The 23,462-nt window shown below is 60.7% G+C and overlaps 1 protein-coding gene across 2 annotated transcripts; it reads right to left on the bottom strand.

Moving 5' to 3' along the window:
* Positions 1–932: 932 nt before the first annotated feature.
* Positions 933–22,424, bottom strand: LOC119089815 (uncharacterized). 2 transcript variants are annotated; one of them, XM_037212635.1, is made up of 9 exons: positions 21,974–22,424; positions 13,365–13,485; positions 11,149–11,268; positions 10,577–10,612; positions 10,069–10,179; positions 8,901–9,023; positions 8,416–8,444; positions 4,096–4,111; positions 933–1,840 (listed from the first exon to the last, which is right to left on the bottom strand). In XM_037212635.1, the coding sequence occupies exons 1-9, from the start codon at positions 22,030–22,032 to the stop codon at positions 1,826–1,828; spliced, it is 630 nt and encodes a 209-aa protein (XP_037068530.1). In that variant the 5' UTR covers positions 22,033–22,424; the 3' UTR covers positions 933–1,825. The 2 variants fall into 2 exon arrangements, with proteins under 2 accessions (XP_037068530.1, XP_037068537.1); XM_037212642.1 differs by lacking the exon at positions 4,096–4,111 and having other exon boundaries at positions 21,974–22,423.
* Positions 22,425–23,462: the final 1,038 nt, after the last annotated feature.

Raw genomic sequence — 23,462 nt, 5'->3', positions numbered from 1 at the left:
ACGGGCACTTGAACAACGCAGCAGCCTCCGCCGCGCGCTAAGCAGAGCATCGACTCTTTTGGCTGCGGCCGGTGGTGAGAAACCGCCCACAGCCGGCGGTGAAGCCCGCTCGAATGCAAGTCCGCGTGCTACGGCGCGCGCGTTACAGACCTCTCAAAATGAGACGAAATCATCCACTTTTCGAGATGAGGTGTACTTTAACCCTTCTGTTTGGTGTGCTAAGTATAATGCATTAATTTTCACAATCAATTTCCAATTCAAAAGTTTCCAAACGATTCAAAGATTCAAAAGATTCAAAAGAGAGATTCAAAAGATTCAAGTTTCCAACAAACTTTGGAAGTCGGTTAAATCCACCGCCGATGAAGCTGACCTTCCCCATGCTGCAGCTTCGTGTTTGAAGTAGAACGTTTATATCACATGATCCTACCTCGTTTGTCGGCCAGCGAAGCACCGAAGGTCCAAACGCAGGCCGCATCGTTAACACCCGTTTAGCGCTTTTATCGGCGCCGGACCAGCCGTCAAACGGAGAGCGGGAAGTTGCTGGGCCCCCTCGAGTCCCCGGGTGGAACAGTACAGCTTCTGGGCGTTTGGTGTCACTCCATATTGCTGTTGGCTCGAACAGGATGAATGCATTGCATGGGCTTGGCACATTTAAATGCAAGGAACTTAATAAGTGTTGGCTCACTTACAGTGCCCGCCACAGAGTTTCTCAGCACGGCAGCCTGCAGCTGAGCCAGTTTGGGTCGGCTGAGGAAGGCAGCCTTGGTCGACAGCCACTCAGCAGGCCTCCTCCACCGCGGCCGAACGCCAGGCAACACACCATGATCTCTGGCGCCCGTTGCTGGCGTCAGGTCAGGTCGAGTGTTCGCGAGCGCCAACAGCGCGCACCATGCCGCGGGCTCTTCCCTTCAGCGTTGAGTGAAACACCCACGCTTCACGCATCATATTTATTTCACGCGGCCACTGGCGGTCGCGCCAAGACCAACACGAATCGCGCGTTAAAACAAAGCTGGCCTGCGGAGCTGCCAGGAGCGCCGCTAGCGCCGCCTCGCGGTGGTTTCTCGCTGCCGCCGCGGCGTCGCCGTAACGAGCCCGACCGCGACGGCCACACGACCCGACTCCGTGGCGCGGCCGCGGGAGGCGGGCCACCCGTGACGTTACGTCACGATCGCCGATGACGTCACTGACGCCGCTTCAGTCTATTGCACAGCGGCAGCGACGGCGAGCCTGCGGCGGCGCCGCCCGGCGTCATCGTCACCGCGCGAAGCTCTTCCCTCAACAGTCGACGCGCACGCACACCCCTCCGGCGCCAAACCGCGCCCGGCCGACTGGCGCTGGAGCGCGAGACCCAGCGCGTGCCGCAATAGGGCGACCCTGTTTCAGTGGAATGTGTCGTTGGCCCCGGGCCGAGGCAAAACCCGCGGCGTTCCTCCTCCGAGTGCAAGCAACCAAAGAGCGCCGGTCGGGGCAATTTAAGCCGGGGGCGAGGGGCGGGTTAACACACACGGCGGAAAGCTCACGTCACGGAATGCTGACATCGAAAGAGCGCGACAAATTTGGAATGCAGTGTGAGGCCGTCTCGCCTGCAAGCGCCAACCGACAGTACGCACACTCGCACATACACGCACAGGGGCGTGGCATCGCAAACACGGCGGGAACGCATCGCCGCCGCGGCATCACATTGTCTTCATCTTTGGCGTGTTCGCTGCCGCTCCCGGACGCGCAGCTGCCGCCCGGCGTGACCCGCGGCGGCCCGGGGCCAGGGCTCAGCCCTCCGGCGCTGCCCAGGGTCAGCTGCCCGCGCGGCTCCGGTCCTACCGCTCATTTACCTGCGGAGACGCTGCAACACAGGCGGCGAGCGCGGTCAGTCAAGTGGCGAGCGACTGGCGGACTTCTGCGGCCTGGCGTGGTGCAGTCATCTCAAGAACTTTATCTAAAACTATCCACGTGCGTAGTAATAAACGGTACCGACCTCCTCCTACGTGCCACGGTACCAGCTGACAGAACAATTCAGATTCTCAAGGTCTCGCCTTAAGCATTGTTTCCCTGAGAACCCCTTCTCTTTTACGTTCAACACGAGAGGACATATGTGCCATTTTCTAAGAGTCCAGGGAGCCCAGGTACGGTCGTGTGGGGCGGCGCGACACGTCAATCACTCGCACGCCGGCCCCGCCTTGCCCGAGACCCCCCCTCCCACACGCACACACACACACACACGCACGGACGCTGCGTCACGCCGCCACCGGCGCGCGCGCAGACTGCGCTGTGGCATCGGCCGGAGCAGGCGGCGACGAGCAGCCAGCCCCCCCCCCCCCCCCCCCAAACACACACAGGCAAGACAGGGACGCGTGCAGCGGCGGCGGCGGCGTCCGACGGACGACCCCTCCACTCCCTTCTCCCATCATCACCCGGTGATCCAGTGATCTCGGGCTACGCCTGTGGCGTTCAAGAGAGCGCGCCCGGGGGGAGGGGGGAGGGGCCCTATCTCTTCCTTCCTGTTCTCCCCGACCCCGGGACTCCCAGAGAGAGCGCACCCGGGGGGGGGGGGGGGGGGGGGCGCTCTATCTCTTCCTTCCCGTTCTCCCCCGACCCCAGGAATCCCAGACCGTCAACCGCTGACGCCGCCTCCGGCTATGCGGCAAAGGTGCCTTTTCGGGTCATCGCCGTCACGGAGGTTTGTAAGGCTGCTTTGCGAGAGCACCTGAGCCCGTCGCTGTAGCGCATCAAGTTAGAACATTTGCAATAGATGGCTTGTTTTCCTTCTTCGACTGTTCCAACCATTTCGCCTACAGCATTTTGCAATTTCAAAAGTAAGGTAAAACAACAGTACACCGAACCAAAGAAAGCTTACACTCCCCCTTTGCTCACGCAACAAACAAAATAAACACGAGCTGTCCTGAAGACATGCTTTACAGGACAGCAGAGCAACTGCCAGCCACACACCGTCGAGTGTTGGCAGGGTGACTCTCCAGGCCTTCCCAGCACAACAAACCGCAGACCCGAAACAATGACAGGCCAGCACGGAAACCAAACAAGAGCATCCCACGTACCCAATGGCATTGCAGCATAAATCACTGCAGCCAATGAGTGCATAGCAAGACTCTCCAAAGCCCCTGTGCTCCACGCAAACGCCGAGCTAAAGCAAGCTCGCCCGATAGCCAATGGCTGCACGGCAAAGCCACTCAGCCACCAACGGCGGCACAGCAATGTCTTCTGCCAGCCAATGGCAAGGCGACACACCCCAAAGCCTATCAGAGCGCTGCAGGCCTCAGTCGTCTGCAGCCCAGGAGAGCAGCCAGAGGGGGAGGGGCGGGGGGGGGGGGGGTCCGATCCTGCAGGCATGACGTCACTGGGACCGGTTCGGACGGGGCGGGGCGGGAGCTGGGCGGAGCAGAGCCGGACCAATCACTGCAGGGACGGAGCGGCAGCAAACTACCCCAGTGCCCGGCTAGGGTGCATCTGGCGCGCCAGGAGACCGGGTGGTGCAGAAGAGCAGTCGGTGCCAATAAACGCACCGGAGGACGAGTCAGCCAGTGAGTAGTGGAGTCAGAGGTGGGGCAGTCACACAGAGCTGAGCCGAACACCGAGGGAGGAGTTAGCCGGTGAGTAGTGGAGTTACAGGTGATGCAGTCACCCAGAGCTGAGTCAAATGCCGGGGAGGAGTCCGTCGGTGAGTAGTAGAGTCAGGGGTGAGGCAATCACACAGAGCTGAGTCAAACATCGGGAGCAGGAGTCAGTCGGTAATGAGTGAAGTCAGAGGTCCGGTGGTGAGTAGAGTCAGAGGTGAGTCACACAGAGCAAAGTCAAACAGGCCACGGAGCCAGAACCGAGAAGGGACAGTGGGTCGGATCCGGTGATGACTCATCAGCGATCAGCGGGTAGCACATCGACGGGAGAGAAAAGTCAGAGACGGGGTGGCGGGGGGGGGGGGGGGCGATCTCGGCGAGAGCGGGCCGGCCGGAGAGGGGAGAGGGGGGGGGGAGGAGCCGGCCGTACCTCGGCCGGCCCCAGCTGGGGGTACACCAGCAGCGCTACAGACAGGAGCAGAGGGGCGGCCAGCAGCAGTGAGCCCAGACACACGTCAGCGACGCCTACCTGGCCGATCCGGAAGCTGCGCCGCCGCCGCCGCCGGCACACAAACACATGGTCAGCCCCGCGGCACGCGGTCACAGGCACACGTCCGCCAGCGGCACGCGGTCACAGGCACACGCCCGCTCAGGCACGGGCACACGCGTGGTTTGGCAAAAGCACTGGGTTACGGGCGCAGTTCTACTTGAAAAAATTTGGTCAAGAGCGTAATGTTGCCTGATCAGCCAGGTCGTCAAGGACGTTTAGCAAAGCAAGCTGGCGGGGTGAAGAGGGAAAATGGCAACATCTACCCCAAAATACCAGAAACACGTTTTCTCCAACTTTGGTCCACTGTTTTCCTCAAAGTCGGGGGGCAGGCTGAAGGGGTGCACCCCTATCCCCCCAATGGACAGGAATATACACCCCCGAGACCGACCTAACGTAACCGCGGTCTCACCAGCCCCCGGGACCGACCTAACCTAACCGCGGTCTCACCAGCCCCCGAGACCGGCCTAACCTAACCGCGGTCTCACCAGCCCCCGAGACCGACCTAACCAAACTGCGGTCTCACCAGCCCCCGAGGCCGACCTAACCTAACCGCGGTCTCACCGGCCCCCGAGACCGACCTAACCTAACCGCGGTCTCACCGGCCCCCGAGACCGACCTAACCTAACCGCGGTCTCACCGGCCCCCGAGACCCACCTAACCTAACCGCGGTCTCACCGGCCCCCGAGACCGACCTAACCTAACCGCGGTCTCACCGGCCCCCTCCCCTGCCCGGGTCACCCCGACCGGTGGAGTGCCAGCCGCGCGAGATCACGCCCAGACTGTGTCACTCCCAGTCGGTGTGTCAGTCCGGCGCCGCGACAGCGAGGTCAGGCCCGGACTGTGTCACTCCCAGTCGGTGTGTCTGTCTGGCGCCGCAGCCGGACTGAGTGTGTCACCCCGACCGGTGGAACGCCAGCCGCGCGAGGTCAGGCCCGGACTGTGTCAGTCCGGCGCCGCGGCCCGACTGAGGCGAAGAAAACATGGCGAGAGGAGGCGCGGGCCGCGGCCCAACCCGTGCGCGTAACTACCGTACAACGCCTGTGGGCCGTCTCACCCCCAATCTTTCAGTACATTTATTTCTGGCCGTAAAGCTTCGAACAGGCTCTTTCCTGAACCATACAGGACAAAGCCTTCTGATTCACCCCAAATACGAGCTGGTCGTCTGGCGGGCCGAAAGACGCTTAAATCACAAATAATTAACACCATTAGTACGGCAACACCCATGTTTACTTGCTAGCATACTTATGCAAATCGGAAGAGGGGCATCAGCTGTACAGTGGCATAGACTCGCAGGCAAACTGGACAACCTAAGGTGAACCGGGTGAGTTAAGGGCGACCCAACCCGACGGCTCTGTTTTGTTAAACGCACGAGTTCACCAATCGAAATCAACGCTTCATTGGCTCGCATCGTAGACGTTACCGTAAAAGGGAGTGTTCCATATTCATGTGGGTGTTTGAACTGAAATAGCCATATTAAGGACCGTTGGTGAACAGCCTGCCCTCCCTAAGACTTAAAGCCCTCCAGTTTCTGAGCTATACGCCGGCAAAAATGTAGGGTATTTTAGGCTGAGAGCTTCAATGCCACCTAAGCATACATGACATCCTAATAACGTCATTCAAATCCTGTCATTCCATAAGCCACGCGGCAGTCCAGGCCGAGAAAAATATACTGGTCCAGTCATTCATATCTAGCGTTCGTGAGCACGATTTCGAGATGTAACGACCGTCAATTAGCTCTCAATCAATGTTTTGCTGGGTACGATGAGGTACTCAAACAATAACGTATCAAGGAGCATAGTTACTAAACAGGGAAATTGTGGTGTCTGGAGCAGTCTTTTCTACTTAAAAATATACCAAAGCTATAAATGGGTTTGTTTCATCATATCCCGAGCTTTAATATCTTCGAATGTGAAACATTCTGTTTAAGCCATGACTCGCCCACTTATACATGTGAGCTCAGATTAATGCGTTGCACAATACCCTTGTTCGCCGACTGCGCACCCCGGGCGTACCCGATTCCAGTCTAGTGTTATTAGATATATGTACCTAAATGACCCTTTTTTTGTGACGCTCCATCCTGCCGGCGCACATCTCAGTTGCCACCGCAAGCGGCGGCACACTGACACCCAGCCAGCAGCCGGGTGTCGGCGCAGGGTCCGGCACGGCCAGCGCGGCGGCGCCCCGGCACCCATCCAGCAGCCGGGTGTCGGCGCAGGGTCCGGTACGGTCAGTACGGTTCACAGCCAGGCTGCTGCCGCTCTGGGCCACAGTGCCGGCACTCCTGCCCGCCAGTGCTACCGACCACGCGTGTCTAGTACCACTAGCTCGACAGCTGCTACACAGAGTGCAAAGAGGAGCAATGAGCGACGCAATTGAACCAAACACAAATGTATGGCGTCCTGGGTATGGTTTAATGCTAACATCAACGACACAAATGCAAATGAAACGTTGATTTGGGTTGACGAACTCGTGCGTTTCACAAAAGAGAACCGCCACAAAAAAGCAGGCCATGGCGTTGTGCAACGGCAAAATCGGTGGGAGTCGACAACGGAACAAACGGCATTCATATACTGATGCTGGATGTTCAGAACTCATTAGCCATGTTAGGTGTTCTGCCTGTGTAGCTGCGCAATAAGGCCCTTTCGGGCTATGCACGGACTCGAGCCATGCAGCGATTGTGTTCCATTTCGTTCTGAGATAATTCGATTCATTGCAATTTTTAAGGAATGAGACTGACTGAAAGGCGTGTCCGACAAATTTAGAGAACGACAATTCAGACCAATGAACCTAAAGGAATGTGATGGAAGATTCCCACGCAACGACCTGACGATCCTGTGGCTAAGACACCGATCATAATTACTCGGAGCAACTGCCAATTCATTTGGAAGGAAGGCCTGGCAAAATATCGCACCGGATCGCGCTGTAATTCCAAGCCATGGCAGAGTGGCATGGGAAGCACTGCAGACGCTGCGTGATCGCAGCATACGCCGAATGTTCTAAACGATGTTTTTGCACAACATGGTGTCGCAGAGTGAGTAACGCTCCGCGTGCCGCAGTATGTGCCTGCCGCATACTAAGGGGAGGCCTGGGCCTCCGACAGAAAATACGAAAATGGGCGTGATGCAGGGGTGTGGTTTCCGTTTCAGTTGGGGGCTTCAGCATCTCCAAAATGATTCAAACCTCCAACTTAGGAGAGGTGGGACAAATCCCATGGAAAACCCACTTGCTGGCGCAGTTTGCGGGTCGACTGAGTCAGTTTCCAGTTTTTAAGCCCTCCCCAAGCTCATTTTGCGGAGCGACGCCCATTACGTGAATGCACTTGGTGAATGCACCACAACGCACACGTGAATGCACCGCGCCCTGGACCCCCTTCCTGAAGAAAATCCCGGGTGCGTTCCTGTTCGAGAGGCATGCAAAATGCTGCACACAAAAACCAGATACAATGAAAGGCGAAAGGCGAGGGCGAGGGGCCGGAGGGACCGGCACCGTCATAGGAAGTGTTGCTGTTGCTTCAGGACGGACGCAGGGCTGCAGGCAAATCATGTGATGGTATGTTTAATGTGAGGTTGGATGAGTGAAACAGATAAAGAGATGAATTAAACTGAGTGCCATGAATCCATAATGTATTCATAGCACACAGCTTTAACGTATTTGCGAATAACCCGTCGGGCAAGTATTGCGCAATGACAGTCAAACCACAACCTCACCCCGACGCAGCCGTGCCTGCGTTTTCGTGGTTTTCCTTCCGAACGTTGGACCGTCCGTGACTCGCCCGCCCCCTTAGCCTGTCCGTCTGCCTGCGAGTCTGTGTCATTTTACAGCTGATGCTCCTCCTTCAATTGCACACGTCTGCCAGTAACTTAACATGGATGCCGCCGAACTAGTGGCATTGCATATATGTGCCACGGACTGCACGATACTGTCCAGTGAGCCCAGAAAAAAACCGGATATCGCCTGGCTATGGAGACCATAACTAGTGATCATAATACACTTATTTGTAAGCTCAGTAAAATCCAATACAATCGTGCTATCACAAACTGAATTATATCTCCGTTTTCCCTGCCTTGAATGATTAATAAGCGAAGTGCATATCATGAAAGCCGTGCTTTCCATTCCATCCCTGATGGTTGTGACACGGGGCGCCGGTCGGTAATGGGGACACGGAACATTAGACCACAGCCAGGCCACGCCGACGCGCGTCCGCATCAATGGTGTGACGTCATACACCCGGCATGTCCCCCGACAGGAGACACGTGACAACCGACGGCATCGGCCGCCCACGCGTCACAGCAGACTCACGTGATCACGTGCGGGTCCTCCGTCACCACCTGCCGACAAACGGACCGCTGTGAGCGCAGCCGCGTCACCTGCCGACCGTGACGTCACACCCCGCCGTCACGTGACCCGGAGTGCGACGTCATTGTCGGATGACGGCCCGAGCGAGGCAGCCGCGTTTGCAGGAGGCGGCAACAGCACAGACCGACGTGCGACGCGACGGCTGAACGCCTTACACTCCACACGCAGTTCGTGCAACAAAGCAGCGTCTGGACAAAAATCGGCTGTCCGTGTGAGATTTAATCCTCGATCTGCCAACGTCGAGAAATAATGCTGTTCTACTATTTCTATCATTAGAATGCCTTTACTGATGGCTGATTTGATGTTCGACCTCCGACATTGCATCATTAAGTGGTGAAGAGCAGTGTGGTACAAGATGTCTGCAGAACACAGGGCTGCCCAGCTGGACAGCAGGCCTGCGAGCGGGCTGCTGCCGTGATCACACCCACCTGGCTGGCCTGAGTGGCGACCGTGCTGACATCTAGCGCCGTCGTGGCGTACTTAGACATCTGCTGTTGCAGCAGGTGGATGGTGCGGTCTTTCTCCTCCAGCTGCTGCTGCAGTGCCGCCACCTACCGAGCGGCATGGAAACTCAGCACACAGCAGTTCTGCCATCTCTGGGCTCCCAAGGTAACTAACCGCGGTGCGGCGCTTCTGCCTTTGGTGCCAGCAGCCAGTCCTTCGCTGGCGGCACGGTGGTTGCTTCTGACGTCACAGATAGCACGTCCTCACGGGTCACACACGCCACACTTCTATTCGCTCGTGCCTGGCGCATCCCGCATGTGACGTCACCGGCAGGCGAGTCGCTACAGGTTGCATGCCTAACATAGTAACTACCATTGCAGACAAGGTCGAGGTCTACGGTGCTCGCACCAATCGTCACACGCAGCCTACCGCTGGCCCGGACAAGACCTGGGAAATGAACTGCCAGGCGCCGATGCACCACCGGCGGGCTCCATGAATATGCATGTTGAATGCACATAAGCCACGTCGATCTTCAGCCGTCAACGCCGTTGAAACCTAACAATGCCCGCCAAAGCACTACGTCACCTCCCCTCCATCGACCGTGCTCGTTAGCCGCGACACCCAGGCCGCAACGCACAGCGGTTCATCTCCAAGACAGGGGGACCCTTAGCCGTGAAAACCGAAAATGACGTCATTGCGGCCGGCGCTAAAAGAGGCGACGTGTTTATTGGCCGACAGAAGGCGGTATTCAGGCTTTTAACAAGCTGGGCTGATGGTTTTTTCCACGCATTTTTCAACGAACGTGCCAAGTTGCTAGTGCATTTCGAAGTCCTCCAACCATACAAAAAAGCACATGAAAAGTCAAAAGTGAAAAGGGTTCATTTGAGACAGGGCAACTTCAAAACAAATAACATTGAAATAAACAAATCCGCTGCTTTAGTTTCAACCAATCAACATGCATCATCCAACCCCATAGCCAATGGACATCCAAGCACATACATTTGTTTACATTGCATTACATTATTTACGTTACATTCGTCTACATGTCTCATTTGTTCACAACTCCTGTTCCACGGCTGACGACGTCACCAAAGCGCCGGAACCGCAGCGCCTGGCGCAGCCGTCTGTGAGCACCGAGCGACGGCGACCCACCTGCTTCTTGAGGTCGGCGTTCTCCGCCGCCAGGTCGGCGCCACCGTCGACGCTGCCCCTGCCGTCTAACGACGACACCTCGCTGGACACCGACGTGCCGCGCCGGCCCGGCTGGGTGACGCCACATCGTGACGTCAGGTGATGTCACACAACCGTGACGTCAACACACGAACCCCAAGCGGTGTGGAGACTCAGGGGATGGCGTAGGTAGAAAGGCGAACTCAGCCGCGAACTTACAAACACTTGTCGCGTGACGCGCATTGGGACGGCTGCCGATAACCCGCTGTTAAACATCTCAAAACTGTGCGTCTAAAACGTTACTTAGTTGGTGCATATCTCACAACTGCAAACAGTGTGTTTAAGTTGCGCAGGTACGCCGCCCTCCGGTCCGCCCTCCCTCCTCGAGGAGGCCGCTGTGACCAGTGGCGCCACCCGATCGCCTCCCGAGCCGATACAGGCCGCCAGTCGCATGCTACACCGGCGTCCGCACGCTGCGGGGTCGGCTCACCTGAAGACTGTGCTCAAACGGATTGGACGTCTCCGACTGAAACACGCACGACAACTTTGTCAAATTGCTGAAGCGTTAGGAGTGCCAGCAAGCACACTAGACAAACCTAGTCATGGAAGGCTAATCGGAAGCCATAGCACGCTGGACGGCGCGGATCCACCGAGCATCGACCGCGCTAACACCGTCAGCCTAAGACAGGCTGCCCCGGCGGAGCTACTACATGGACACGGATCGCGACGGTGCTGCCACCTGTCCACCCCGCCGCCAGCCGCCAGGGCCCGTCACAAAAGGCGCCAGTGATGCGACGCTCGTGCAGTTTAACGCTTCGAGAAATTGGTGGCGCGTCATACACGTCATTCCGCGATATTCGATTCCGGAGCCAAGAAACTGCGTCTGCTCGCCCAGAAATCTCCGGAACAACCCGCCGCACGCTGGCGCCCCTGCTAAAACCCAGGAGCGAGGGGGTCCCAGGGATCTTAACAGGGACAGACGGTCACGGTGACAGGCCCCCGGCGGCCGGCCCTCCGGGCGCCGCCGCCTGCCGCTGCCGCTGCCGCTGCCGACGGACTCACATCCTGCAGCACGCGGCGCAGCTTGTGCAGCATGGTCTTGGTGTGGGTGAAGTCCTGCGCCATGTACATATACGTGTCCCGGTCGATCAGGAGCCAGTCCTCGGCGTCTTGTGTCGAGCTCTGACGACACGGGTCAGGTGTCAGAGATGACGACCCCTGGGTCAAGCTCTGGCGACGCAGGTCAGGGGTCAGAGGCGACGACCTCTGGCGACACGGGTCGGGGGTCACAGGTGCCAACCTCTGGCAACACGGGTCAGGGGTCACGGGTGCCAACCTCTGGCGACACGGGTCAGGTGACGACCTCTGGCGACATGGGTCAAGTGACAACCTCTGGCGACACGGGTCGGGGGACCGCAGGTGCCGGCCTCTGGGTCAAGCTCTGACGACACAGGTCATAGGTGCAGACCTTCGGGGAGCCAGCACAAGGTAAGGGGTGCTGACCCTGAGGTCAAGGGTCACGGGTTAGCGGTGACTGGCTGTGACCTGCGGCAGCGCAGGCCACGGGTGAGGGGGTCTGGCAGACGGAAACACCGGTCACTGGTCAGGTCAGGTCAGGGACTGACCTCTCACGACCGGCTTATGATGCGGGTGGTACTGGTCTCTGGTAGAGATCTTCCCATGCGCACCATATATGACTCAATAACCATCAGCGACCGAGTTCACGCCAACAATGACCTAACCCGGTACCGCTCGCGCTTACTCCGGTGCCAGGCCGATGGGCCACACTGTCAGGCTGAGTGACAGACTCATAGATGGCGTCTGGTGAAGGCTCACTTAGTCACGAGAGAACTCGCCAGTGATAACACGACGGAACAAACCCACAGCATGGTGTCAGCAAATCCCCCACTGTGGCGCAACAATACCCCGGCGTTTTCATCCACCGACTGCGAATGTCGCCGTTGCGCCACATACCGCGGGGGAGGGGAGGCTCCGGTCCCATTCTGAACACGGCCGACCGGTCTACTGTTGATCCACATCAGATAACGAAAGGCGGGACACGTGCTAGCTCAGCCTTAGCCTGCACCGGCCGGCCCGGGCCCATCTGTGACGTCACAGCGGCAGCACGGTGCGTGTCCCGCGGTCAGTCTGATCCAGGTCGGTTCAACGGGGTCACCGGCCCCGCTTCACAACGGGACGACCGCGGCAAGTGTCATTTTCGCAGTGCTGAATTTCCGGTGTAATTTTTCTGGAGTACCGGTTACAATGGCCCGGTAACTGGCTGCATTTACAGCCAGTGGCACGGCTCCGACTGGGTCACTGTATGAGCCACGGCAGCCACGGTGACCAACGGCCTTCTCCGTTCGCAAACTGACCACGGCTCCGACTGCGTCACTGTCTGAGCCACCGCAGCCACTGTTACCAAACAGCAGCCACTGCTGCCACCGGGCTCCTCCGTTCGCAAACTGATTACGGCTTCGACTGCGTCAATGTCTGAGCCACGGCTATCAACGGGCTTCTCTGTTTGCAAACTGATTATGTCTTCGACTGCCTCACTGAGCGACGGCAACCAACATCGCCACAAGACTTCTTCGTACGCAAACCGACCACGGCCCAGACCATGCATCATGATAGTAATCAGGCTCCATTGGTCACGAACTGCACCTGGGTCTAACCGGACTTCGTGACACGGTCCATTATCATTATGGACTTATAACGCACTCAGCTGCTGAGGCTACATGGCGTCTCATGCCTCTCGCCGAGCGGACACCGCGGGGAATCGAACCCCGTACCTCTGGTTTCCAAGACGGACAGCTTAACCACTACACTAACGCAGCTAAAGGCGTTTCTGGCTTACAATCTGACCAGCGCGCTGAGCGGGCTTTGTAACGACGTTAACGCCCATCCCAATCCATAAACTGACCGCTCTCTTGACCGCGTTTTATAATGTGGGAAACCGCCTACCACGACCTTATTGATCTGACCGCCACTACGACGGTGGCTCGTCGCAGAACACCTGTCACCAGCCGGAGCTCATGGCCCAGTCCCTGGCTTCACAAACTAACCGCGGTGCAATGACTCCCACCGGGTCAGAGACACGCTCACGCTCAAGCGGCCCGACACAACGCAGACCCCGCCCAGGCCGCCTCTGCGCCGCACGCCTGCGCGGGCCTTACGACGCGAGCTGACGCTCCCTCGCTCAGCAGCGAACCCAAGCCCCCAGACAACCCCAGGCTAGGCCGAGTCAGGCCCCCGACCGGCGACGGTGAGGTGCCCACCTGGCGGGGTGGCCGCAGCAGCTTGGCCGGCCCGGTCGGCTCCGGCGAGGGTCGGCTGGCATCGGCGCTGCTCGCCGCCCGGATCCTCATCCGCTGCAGCCGCGTGATCTGGCCCGACAGGCTGCAACAGAGCGCGTCGCGGCGTCAGGGCGGCGACGGCCAGAGCCAGAGGCCCGCCGCACGGCCGGCCAGAGTCAGGCAGGCTGCAACAGAGCGGCGCCGAGGCGTCAGGGCGGCGACGGCCAGAGCCTGAGGCCCGCCGCACGGCCGGCCAGAGTCAGACAGGCTGCAACAGAGCGGCGCCGAGGCGTCAGGGGCGGCGACGGCCAGAGCCAGAGGCCCGCCGCACGGCCGGCCGGCTCAGTGACATGACACGAATGGATGGCGAGTGAATGACGCGTCACGAATGAATGGTGAATGGATGGCATGGCAGGCGGATATGACGTTTGACAACTGGCGACAGGCGGTTGGTGTGGTCCGAAAAACTGCGATGGAATGCGAAAAATGCGCTAGGCATAGGCGAGCTTACGAAAACACCCAGTACCAAATGCGTTTATCCGCGATGGGCGCGACATCCAGGCGGGCGGACGGAGGCGTGACACGACCAAGACGCTCGCCAGTGGTGAACAGGCTATCGGGTCCGACAGCACAGGAACGGCGCGAGGGACGCCGGGAGCTGGCCTCGCAGCCGCCCTGGGCGACGGCGGCCGGCCGGGGCGCCCAACGCCGGCCACGGCAGAGACGAACACCGGACACAGCAGGGACGAACACCGGACACAGCAGGACCCAACACCGGACACAGCAGGGACGAACACCGGCCAGAGCAGAGCCCAACACCGGTCACGGCAGGGACGAACACCGGCCACAGCAGGGACGAACACCGGCCACAGCAGGGACGAACACCGGCCACAGCAGGGACGAACACCGGACACAGCAGGGACGAACACCGGTCACGGCAGGACCAAACACAGGCCACAGCGAGGATGAACACCGGCCACGGCAGGGACGAACACCGGACACAGCAGGGACGAACACCGGACACAGCAGGGACCAACACCGGACACAGCAGGGACGAACACCGGACACATCGGGACGAACACAGGTCGCAACAGGGCCAAACGCCGGCCACAGCAGGGACGAACACCAGCTACACCAGGGCCGAACGGGACGCCGCGCTGGGGTCGGCGTCAGACCGTAACTGGCGTCAAGGTGGCGCGATCCGCCGCCGCTGAGGCTCCGCGGCGCGCTCCCAATGCGCCAGTTCACACCTGGACGTGAGGCCGACGCGACAGATGCCGCGCAGACAGCTGTAGCGCAGACAGATGTCAGATCGCAAAAGGCGCATCAATCGTAAATGGCGACGCGATGGTGCGCGCTCTTCCACAGTCGGGACGGTCACAGAGGGCGTTCCCAACAGTGGCAGCTGGCTCTGCACACGTCGTAACACACCCTCAAACGAGCGCCGACGCCGCCCCACCCCCTAAAAAACAGTCCCGGAAGCGGGCGGCGGCCGGCCGGATACGGCTACCGTGCGACTCCCACGACGGACCGGCGGACGGCGGCGGCGCGGGGCGACGTCCGCGCCGCCGGACCCAGGTGTCCTGAGCCCGGACCGGCGCCTCTGGGCGGGTCCTCTAGCGGCACCCTCCGCGGGGCGACGTCCGCGCCGCCGGACCCAGGTGTCCTGAGTCCGGACCGGCGCCTCCGGGCGGGTCCTCCAGCAGCGCCCGTGGCTTTGTTATCTGGCTTTGGATGCGGCACGGGCGGCGGATTTGCCCGCACTGCGCTCGTTTAATACCCGTCTCCTTCCAGCGGATCTTCTAAAACACCCGCCTGTGCACACGGCGACGGCGCCTCGACTGGGCAGCCCGTGTCGGTTCACCGGTCCCCCCCCCCCCCCCACAACACGGGGCGGGACGGCCTACCGAGCCGAGCCGGGGTCAGAGGTCACGGTCCGGTGCCGGGCGCCGCTGAGCGCCGACGCCACGGACGCCTGACGCCCGTACAGGTCACGGGTCGCCGCCGCGGCCACCCCAGGTCAGCGACGGTAGTTCAAGGCGGGCAATCGGCGCAGAAACGGCCGGCCAAATTGCCGCATGCGGGCCGCGGCGGCGGTGAGACTGCCGGCCGGCTGCGGCGTGGCGGCCGCGGCAGAGTGCGTCGGGCAGTGCGTCGCCGGAACACTCGATCTACTTTGCGTTCTGTTACAACTTCAATATCAATTGCGACGGCGCAAGACACATGCCCGTAAGCGGGCGCCCGGTTAGGGACATTAATCGGGCATGACCTCTTTAGCAGAACACAGATACTGAACGCGACATAGAACGTATCCACCACCTAGGCGAACAATATGGATCTATCTCTCACGAAACATCGGAATGTCGTATCAGTCACCAAATGTGTGCCTTCGGCGTTACGGATTGGCATTGTGCAAGCAAAATTTGGGGAGTTTTACCAACAAATTCGCTTTTTAGGTAGTTGTTTATCCATCCATCGCCGTCGGCCTGATGTCCAAGTCTGAACCTACTGGCTAGCATCGTCCAAAACCCTGCATTAGTACGCGCTCGGGTGGGGGGTCAAACTGACCCTCCGACAGTTTTTTCCAGAATGGTTTCCGAACGTGTGTGTCATTGGGGCTTTACGACGCACTCGGCAGCTGAGGCTATGTGGCGTCGCCTGTCACTCACCCTGGCAGGAAGGGCGGGTACCGCGGAGAATCGAACCCCGTACCTATGATTTCCCAGACGCGCAGTGGTCAACGCAGACGCGTTAACCGCTACCCTACCGGCACCATACGGTTTCTGAACGGCGGGGCGGAGCCGCGCCAAATTTTGCATGGCTGTAGACAATTAAGTAGCAGTTCGTCTGGCATCCAAAATATAAACACAACTTGTGAGGTCGCTGACCTATGGCAGGTCAAAGTCATGTCATGGTTTCAGCGAAGGTAATTTCTAGGGAATCGTTCAATCTGATCCAACAAGGGAGTGTTAGACGAAGCCATAAATATCTGAGATACTTTATTAAGCAACACAGCAACTGAATAAGCAAATCACATTGACCTAAGGTCAGGTATGAACTTAAGACCAAGGTAAAAAACAATCTGTTTTATTACTCTAGCGCTTGTTGTATGTAGTTCCTGGTGTTCATTTCGAATTTATTGATGACGGGAATCGCATTATACACTTTGTATAGACTTCTTAAAAGTCAGAATAGGTCACTGACCTTGGATAACCCAGATTAGCAGTTTGTGTTTAGGAACGTACTGCCTAGAGTAATCTTTGTCGCTTATCCAGATGCAAAACTCAAAGCTGTCTTGTATGATTTTGTTCATCATGACATTCAAAAGGTCAAACAAGGTCAATGACTAGGATGAGCATGTGACGTTTTGCTTACAAACAGTTATCCAGGCTCTGGGGCCCTTTTGAGACCAGCCTGCAATTTGACCTTGTTTGACCTTATTTAACCCGAACATCATAACCTAGGAACCTCAAACTTTGACCCATAAGAGTTCACGTATAGGTCAACACACTCCGTGAATTTGGTACATCTAGCTCTTTTAGTTCCTGAGATCTCAGGAGGCTCAAGTTGCCCTCCCCCCCCCCCCACACCTGAGCGAAGGGTATCCAACCGGCCACCCGGGCGCGTGTTAACAGCCGTGTGCACCAACTGCCGTGGCGACAGCGACGCAGTGGTGGTGACCCAAGGTCTCGTGCTTCACATCACTGCCCTGTGGTCCACTCAGTCACGTCCAGATCCGGCCACACCACGTGGCCACGGTATCCAGATCCGACCACGCCGTGCGGCCACGGTATCCAGATCCGGCCACACAGCGTAGCCACAATATCCAGATCCGGCCACACCGCGTGGCCACAATATCCAGATCCGGCCACATCATGTGACCACGGTATCCAGATCCGGCCACACCGCGTGGCCGCAGCTCAGGGCAGCAGAGACCGGACCGGGGTCGGGGTAAGCAGCAATGTCACGGCAACCAGAGCGGGAGGGAGGGGGGAGGACGTACGCCAGACCCGAGCCAGACTCCTGACGAATTCCACCAGCGGGTGACGCGCACCGCACGTGGGAGCAAGTAACCGCAGCAGCGGCGAGCGACAGGCGGCGCGCGCCCGTGATTGTTGTTTGCATGCGCCAGGCGCTCTCCAAGGTGAGACCTCACTCGGCGTCACCACATGGCGACCAGCCGCCGTGAAATCGGCGTCAGAAAAACAAACCCGCCGCCGGCCGGCGACTACAACACGGCGCGCACCGCCCGGCTGGTCGACATACACTGCTCCAGGCGGCAAACGAGGCGCGGCCGTCAACGAAACGGCCGGCGCACGGTGGCAGTCAAGGCGCCGCGTCCGACAGAGGCCTGCCACACGGCCGGCGCTGGAAGGTCCCGCTGGGAGGGCCGACGACAGCCGGCCGCCGCGGGGAGGTTAGGCTGGCAGACAGCCGGCCGCGGTAGCAACAGACTGGCTCACGGTGCCTGCAGCAGCTGACAGCCTTTGAGGGCCGTCGCGTCGGCTCGGCCGTAGTTCGTCGTCTTTCTGATGGGTCAGTGGATCTATCTTCGTAAGTCAGGCGTTACAGCTAACATGGTGCCATATGGCAGATGCTGCAACCAGTATCGAATCACACGGATTTTTCGCACCGTACCCACGAGACGCGGACCAAATTATCATTTCTCCAGAGACTGCATTTGCCACCGGATACATTTCAAAATGTGATTTGCGGGGCCTTTCAACTCGTCTTGTTTTTTCACGAACGCTCAATTTCGCTCCACTAAGACCTGCTAGCATGTGATGAACAGCCGAATCATGGCATGTCTTGTCGATAGATCGCAGCTGCCTACGCTGCTCCCAGAAACGGCGTGGCCCAGGCAGTGTTCCTGACGTCGCCGATCAACAAGAGGTTTGATAGAGACAACCTCAGAGATGTGATGCACACACGCTAATTGCTTTGCACAAAGCTTGCAACGAACCCCATTGTATGGGAAAGGGCTTCTTCCTGATGAAAGCAGGATTTGCGTTAACCAAGCATGGCCGCCGCATCTCAATGCCAGACAGAACATTGTTCTTGACGAGGTCAGATGACGCGTCGTCACGGGACGTTTACTGCTAATGCGAGGACTTCCAGAGAAACGGACCAAGACGTGCCCAGGTACCAGCGGTGCGAGAACTTCCGGAGAGACAGACCAAGACGTGCCCAGGTACCAGCGGTGCGAGAACTTCCGGAGAGACAGACCAAGACGCGCCCAGGTACCAGCGGTGCGAGAACTTCCGGAGAGACAGACCAAGGACGTGCCCCGATACCAGGCCGGCTCAGTTGGGTCCGTTCGCGTCGACGAACACTGCCAATTATCTTACGCCTGCTGACTGAGTTGACACTACAACTGACGCGACCAGACTCAATAAAATGAAATTCAGTCATCAAATAACGGCGCAGAAACTCGGCTACCAAAGCAAAGAAAGCCGTACCGCGTGAGACTTTTGGTCTCGTCTAGTCTGGTCTGGGGCGTGGGGGAGACGTCACCGCGCCTCCACACCGCTCGCCCGACCCCTGGGTCTGTCCTGACCCGGGGCGGCCGGCGGTGTCAACCACCCCGCCCGACCCCCTGGCGTGTCCTGTCCTAACCAGGAGCGACCGGCAGGGTCACCGGCTGCCCGACCCCTGGTGTGTTCTGACCCGGTGCAGTTGGCGGGTCACCGCCCCCCCCCCCCCGACCCCCGGGTCTGTCCTGACCCGGGGCGGCCGACGGCGTCGCCTCCCGCCCGACCCTCGGGTCTGTCCTGACCCGGTGCACCTGCCGGCGGGGTCACCGCCCGCCCCGCTCCGCTCCCGGCAGTGTCCGTACACGGCGGTACAGTACAGCGGCGCAGTTCTGCGAGCACACACCCGATCAACAGTGGTGAGAGCCACCACCAACACCAACCGCCATAACTAGACCCCTGTGCCAGAAGGCGACGCTTCCCATCCAAACCGAGGAGAGGGAGGGGGGGGGGGGAACTGGAGCAACCACAGAGCGCGGCACATGTGAGCAGCCGGTGCGGGAGCGGGGGGGGGGGGGCTACAGTCCCCCCCCCCACTGCACGCGCAGCTACAGCCGTGGTACGGTCCACGACAGTGCGACCATGGCACGTGCGGTGCGCCGCCTCAGCGGCCGCTAATAACACCGGACAAACACAGACAGCACCCGAGCCGGCCGGCCGGGTCGGCGGCCGCGGGTGGCGCTCAAGGCCGCCGCCCAAGCTTTGCCGGCTGTGCGATCGATTCGTTTGCGTCTGCCACACGCCCCACCACTCGAGAGCGACGTGGGCAAGGTCAGGTGACGGACGGCAAAACGGCCGCGCGCGTCGCCAGAGCTCTCGCACTTGACTGATAGTTCTGTGATCTGATCAGTGTTCTAAACAAGCATCCTGTCGTGAATTCCACGCGCAGGTCTGTGGCACGCACCGTTACCAGATACAGTGCTTCCGTTATCGCATATCCCTCACGGATATAAGGGAATATCAGCATATCCACGCCAGCATCGCATCATAATATCTGGTATCACACGTGAGACCCCCCATTACATGCTCAGTTGCGAAAACCCACAGACCCGTGCACTATGCACCGTAGCACACGTCGTTACTAGATAATAAATACCAATGCAACCGTCATAAATCAGTCCGCGGAAGCCCAGACACGACGTCACGTAGGGGCGCTGGTGATTTATAGCTGGGGTTTCGTCCAGCGCGTGTGGTGGCTGTCGTTACCTGGCAGCTGCCACGCGGCAGCGGCCCGACAAACACCAGCCCGACACGTGCAGCGCCAGCTGGACAAACAGCACTCACAACACTTCAAGATGGTCAAACGGCAAATGCCAAATGGTGCACGTTCTCATCCTTCGTCTTTGTCATTAAGTTTATCACTTATTTACCGTTGAGCTCACGGGTTCGCCATGTTGCCAAACAACCACAGATCAGCTGGCAAAACACACGCTGGCGGATTGCGCATGCCTGTGAAAACCGGGCCAGTTGCAGCTGGGCTGGGCTTGGGGCGGGAACTGGAAGTGAGAGGTACGCTCTCTCACGCAAGTCACGGCGTCAACAGCGCGCGTCACCGGCCGTCAGGTGTGCGTTCTACTCCCCTGACCGCCGGCCGTCGGGTATGTGTTCCACTCCCCTGACAGCGGACCGTCAGGCATGTGTTCCACACCCCTGACAGTGGACCGTCAGGTATGTGTTCCACTCCCCTGACAGTGGACCGTCGGGTATGTGTTCCACACCCCTGACCGCCGGCCGTCAGGTATGTGTTCCACACCCCTGACCGCCGGCCGTCAGGTATGTGTTCACCTCCCCTGGTCGCTGGCCGCCCCTTCTTGTCCCTGGGCTGCGCAGCAGCGCCATGCCTCGGGTGGTGTGGGGAACCGTGTGGGTGCGGGTGGGAGAGCGTGTGGGGGGGGACGGGGCGGGGTGGTGGGAGGGGGGGGGGGGGTCGACGCAGCCTGCAGCCAGAAGCGTGGGAGGGAGAGAGAGTGACCAGCAGTACGCCAGCTGCACAGCCACAAAGGCTGCACCGCGCCGTCACACAACCAAAGCATGCAGCGCGTGCACCAACAGGGCCGCCGCCGAGTCAGCGTCACACCGTCAGCACCGGCGGCGCTGACACGACGCAGCCGGCCGACACGGCCGCCGGGACCACAGAGAACGGCGGGCCGCATTCCAACAGCTCCGCCCCACCCCGGGCCCGGCTGCGGCGGCTGCGGCGGCGGGGGAGGCGTGCCGTAGCGCTCCGAGCCCTCCCCCTCCCCGTCGCCGGCCGCGCCTACCGCGCCGGCCCAGCTGTGGGACCGGTGACTCAGCGGCGGCCGCCCCGGCCCGCTGCCGTCGCCGCCGGGGTCCCGCTCCGGGGTCACGCCGGCTGGAGACGGGCCTGTGCCGGACGGCACGGCGGGGTGCCCGGGGCGCTCGCGGCAGCGCCGAGCCCGGCTGGCGCGGGACACAAGAACGACGCTGGCACGCCGACTGGCCACCTAACTCACGTAAAAGCGGCCCTCTCTGTCAACTCAACACGCCCGAGCGGCGGCACCTGGCGCCCGTCAGCTGTCGCCAGTCAGCGGTCGTATCCTCGGCCCGACCTTGACCCCGGCCCAAGCGCAGCTACATCTCGCCTCTGAGCAGCCCTGCATCGTGATTGGCTGCTCCCTGCTACACGAAACCGGCCGGCGTACGTGCCGCCAGCACTGCGCTCATTTCTTATCGGCGACACATCGGTTGATATCGAGGAGTGCTGGGTTAAACCGGACCGCGGCCGAAGCAAACAACCCCAACCATTCAGCACACGCCGCTTCTCTGATACAGAAGGGTGGACCAGGCCGAGCGGCCGATACATGCGCCATTCCGTCCGACCTGTCTGTCCCACTGACAGAGAAGGGTCGAACAAACGACATCCTCGAAGTACAGACACACACGCACACACACACACACATACACAAGGTTAGCTGCCAGTTGCCAGTTTCACGTGGGTGGACGGCTCACCAGCGCCTGGTCAGCTCAGCCCCCGTCCCCCTCAGTCCCGTTGCCCCCGCCGTCTCCGCTGTCCCGCCCCCCGCCGGCCGTCGCTCCTACCTGACGCTGCGGCCCTGCGCCCCAGGCCGGGCCGGCGCCACCGGCGGCTGGTCCCTCATCTCGTCACACCGCCAGCGGCCGCGGCTTGACCTCAGGTCAGCAGACGACCTCGCCGGCCAGCGGCCGGCGCCGGCCGGCGGCGCTCTCCCGCACTGTGGCGGTCTCTCCCCTCTCCCGCACGCGCTCGGTCCCAGCACTGTCGCAGTCTCTCCCCTCTCCCACACGCTCCGTCCCTGCACTGTCGCAGTCTCTTCCCTCTCCCGTACGCTCGTTCACAACACTGTGGCGCGTCGGCCGTCTCCCAGGCACCGGTCTCGGCGTCCCAGCTCCTTGATCTTGGCCTTGACCGCCGGGTCTCGGTCGCCGCCGTCGTGTGTCCGGCCGCTGCGGGCGGTCTGCTGTCAAGTGACGACTGCTGCCGGACACGCGGCGTGCCGCCGGTCAGCACCGACGCGGCCGGCCGAGGGACGGCGGCGCACCGTCGACCTCCCGCCGAGCGCCGACACAGCACCCGCGTCCGCAGCGGCGGCAGCGGCGGCGGTCACCCCTGCCGTCCTCCTCCGACCCCGCGCCGCCCGCCCGCACACACAGCGCTCCCGCACTGCGCCCGGCGGCCCGCGGAGCCGGACTGCCGGCGGCGGCGGCGGCGGCGGCCGGTGCCGTAGTACACGCGGCGCTCTCACCGCTCCGCGGCGGCAGCGGCGGCAGCGGCAAGCCACGGCCGCAGCAGCGGCAGCGGCGGCAGCGGCGGCGCGGCCGGTGGCAGACGCTGCGGTGGTCGCGGTCGGCGACGAGAGAAACCGGCTGGTGTAGGAAACCCCCGCCCGGCAACACACCGCCATGAGAGGGACGAGAGACAAAGGAACGCCCGCAGCGTAGAAAAACCGCCGACACCGGCGCCGCCTGCGACAAAGGAAAGCGCATAGCAGGCGACACAGGCTGAGGCAAAGCGCTGAACCGCCGGACGTCGAAGCGTCACGCGCGGTAGCCCCCAGCGGCCGGCGCCGGGGGGGGGGGGGGGAGGCGTCAGGGTCAGGGCCGCTCACCGCCGGCCGGCCCCGCCCCGCCCCGGCAGAGAGCGGGGGAGCGGCCGCCGGGGCAGGCCGGAAGCCGCTCACATCCGGTGACGAGAAGGTGAGCGGCGGAGCGGACCGCGGCGCCCGGCCAGGCCGAGAAGCCACCGGTCGGCCGGAACAGGAGGCCGGCAGAGCGGGCAGGGCAGCGGGCAGAGCGGGCAGGTGCAAGGAGCCGGGCCCGGGACCGGGTCGGAGGGACCGCAATAGAAACAGATGGAAAAAAGACAAAGCGGTAGCGAGAGATGAATCATCGGGACCGATCTACAAACACGGGAGCAGTCTCAAGGGAAGAGAAAATAAGGGACCCGCAGTAAGAACAGCAGCACAAAGCCACCGAGTCACGCCACCGCCAACGGGCTGCAGACAGCTGAGGAGACACAGACACGGTCACGGTCATGACACGGCCGCCGTCT

This window comes from Pollicipes pollicipes, unplaced genomic scaffold (genome assembly GCF_011947565.3).
Source record: "Pollicipes pollicipes isolate AB1234 unplaced genomic scaffold, Ppol_2.1 Scaffold_1600;HRSCAF=1878_pilon_pilon_pilon, whole genome shotgun sequence".
NCBI classification, from domain to species: domain Eukaryota; kingdom Metazoa; phylum Arthropoda; class Thecostraca; order Pollicipedomorpha; family Pollicipedidae; genus Pollicipes; species Pollicipes pollicipes.
Note: the sequence above shows the minus strand (reverse complement) of the source record. Positions and strands in the feature narration are given on the sequence as shown.

Coding starts and splice junctions, on each gene's coding strand:
- LOC119089815 (XM_037212635.1), bottom strand. CDS start 22,032: ATGAGGGACCAGCCGCCGGTGGCGCCGGCCCGGCCTGGGGCGCAGGGC. Junction 13,486..21,973: donor GCGCAGGGCCGCAGCGTCAG/GTAGGAGCGACG, acceptor GCTCTGTTGCAG/CCTGTCGGGCCAGATCACGC. Junction 11,269..13,364: donor TGCTGCGGCCACCCCGCCAG/GTGGGCACCTCA, acceptor CCGTGTCGTCAG/AGCTCGACACAAGACGCCGA.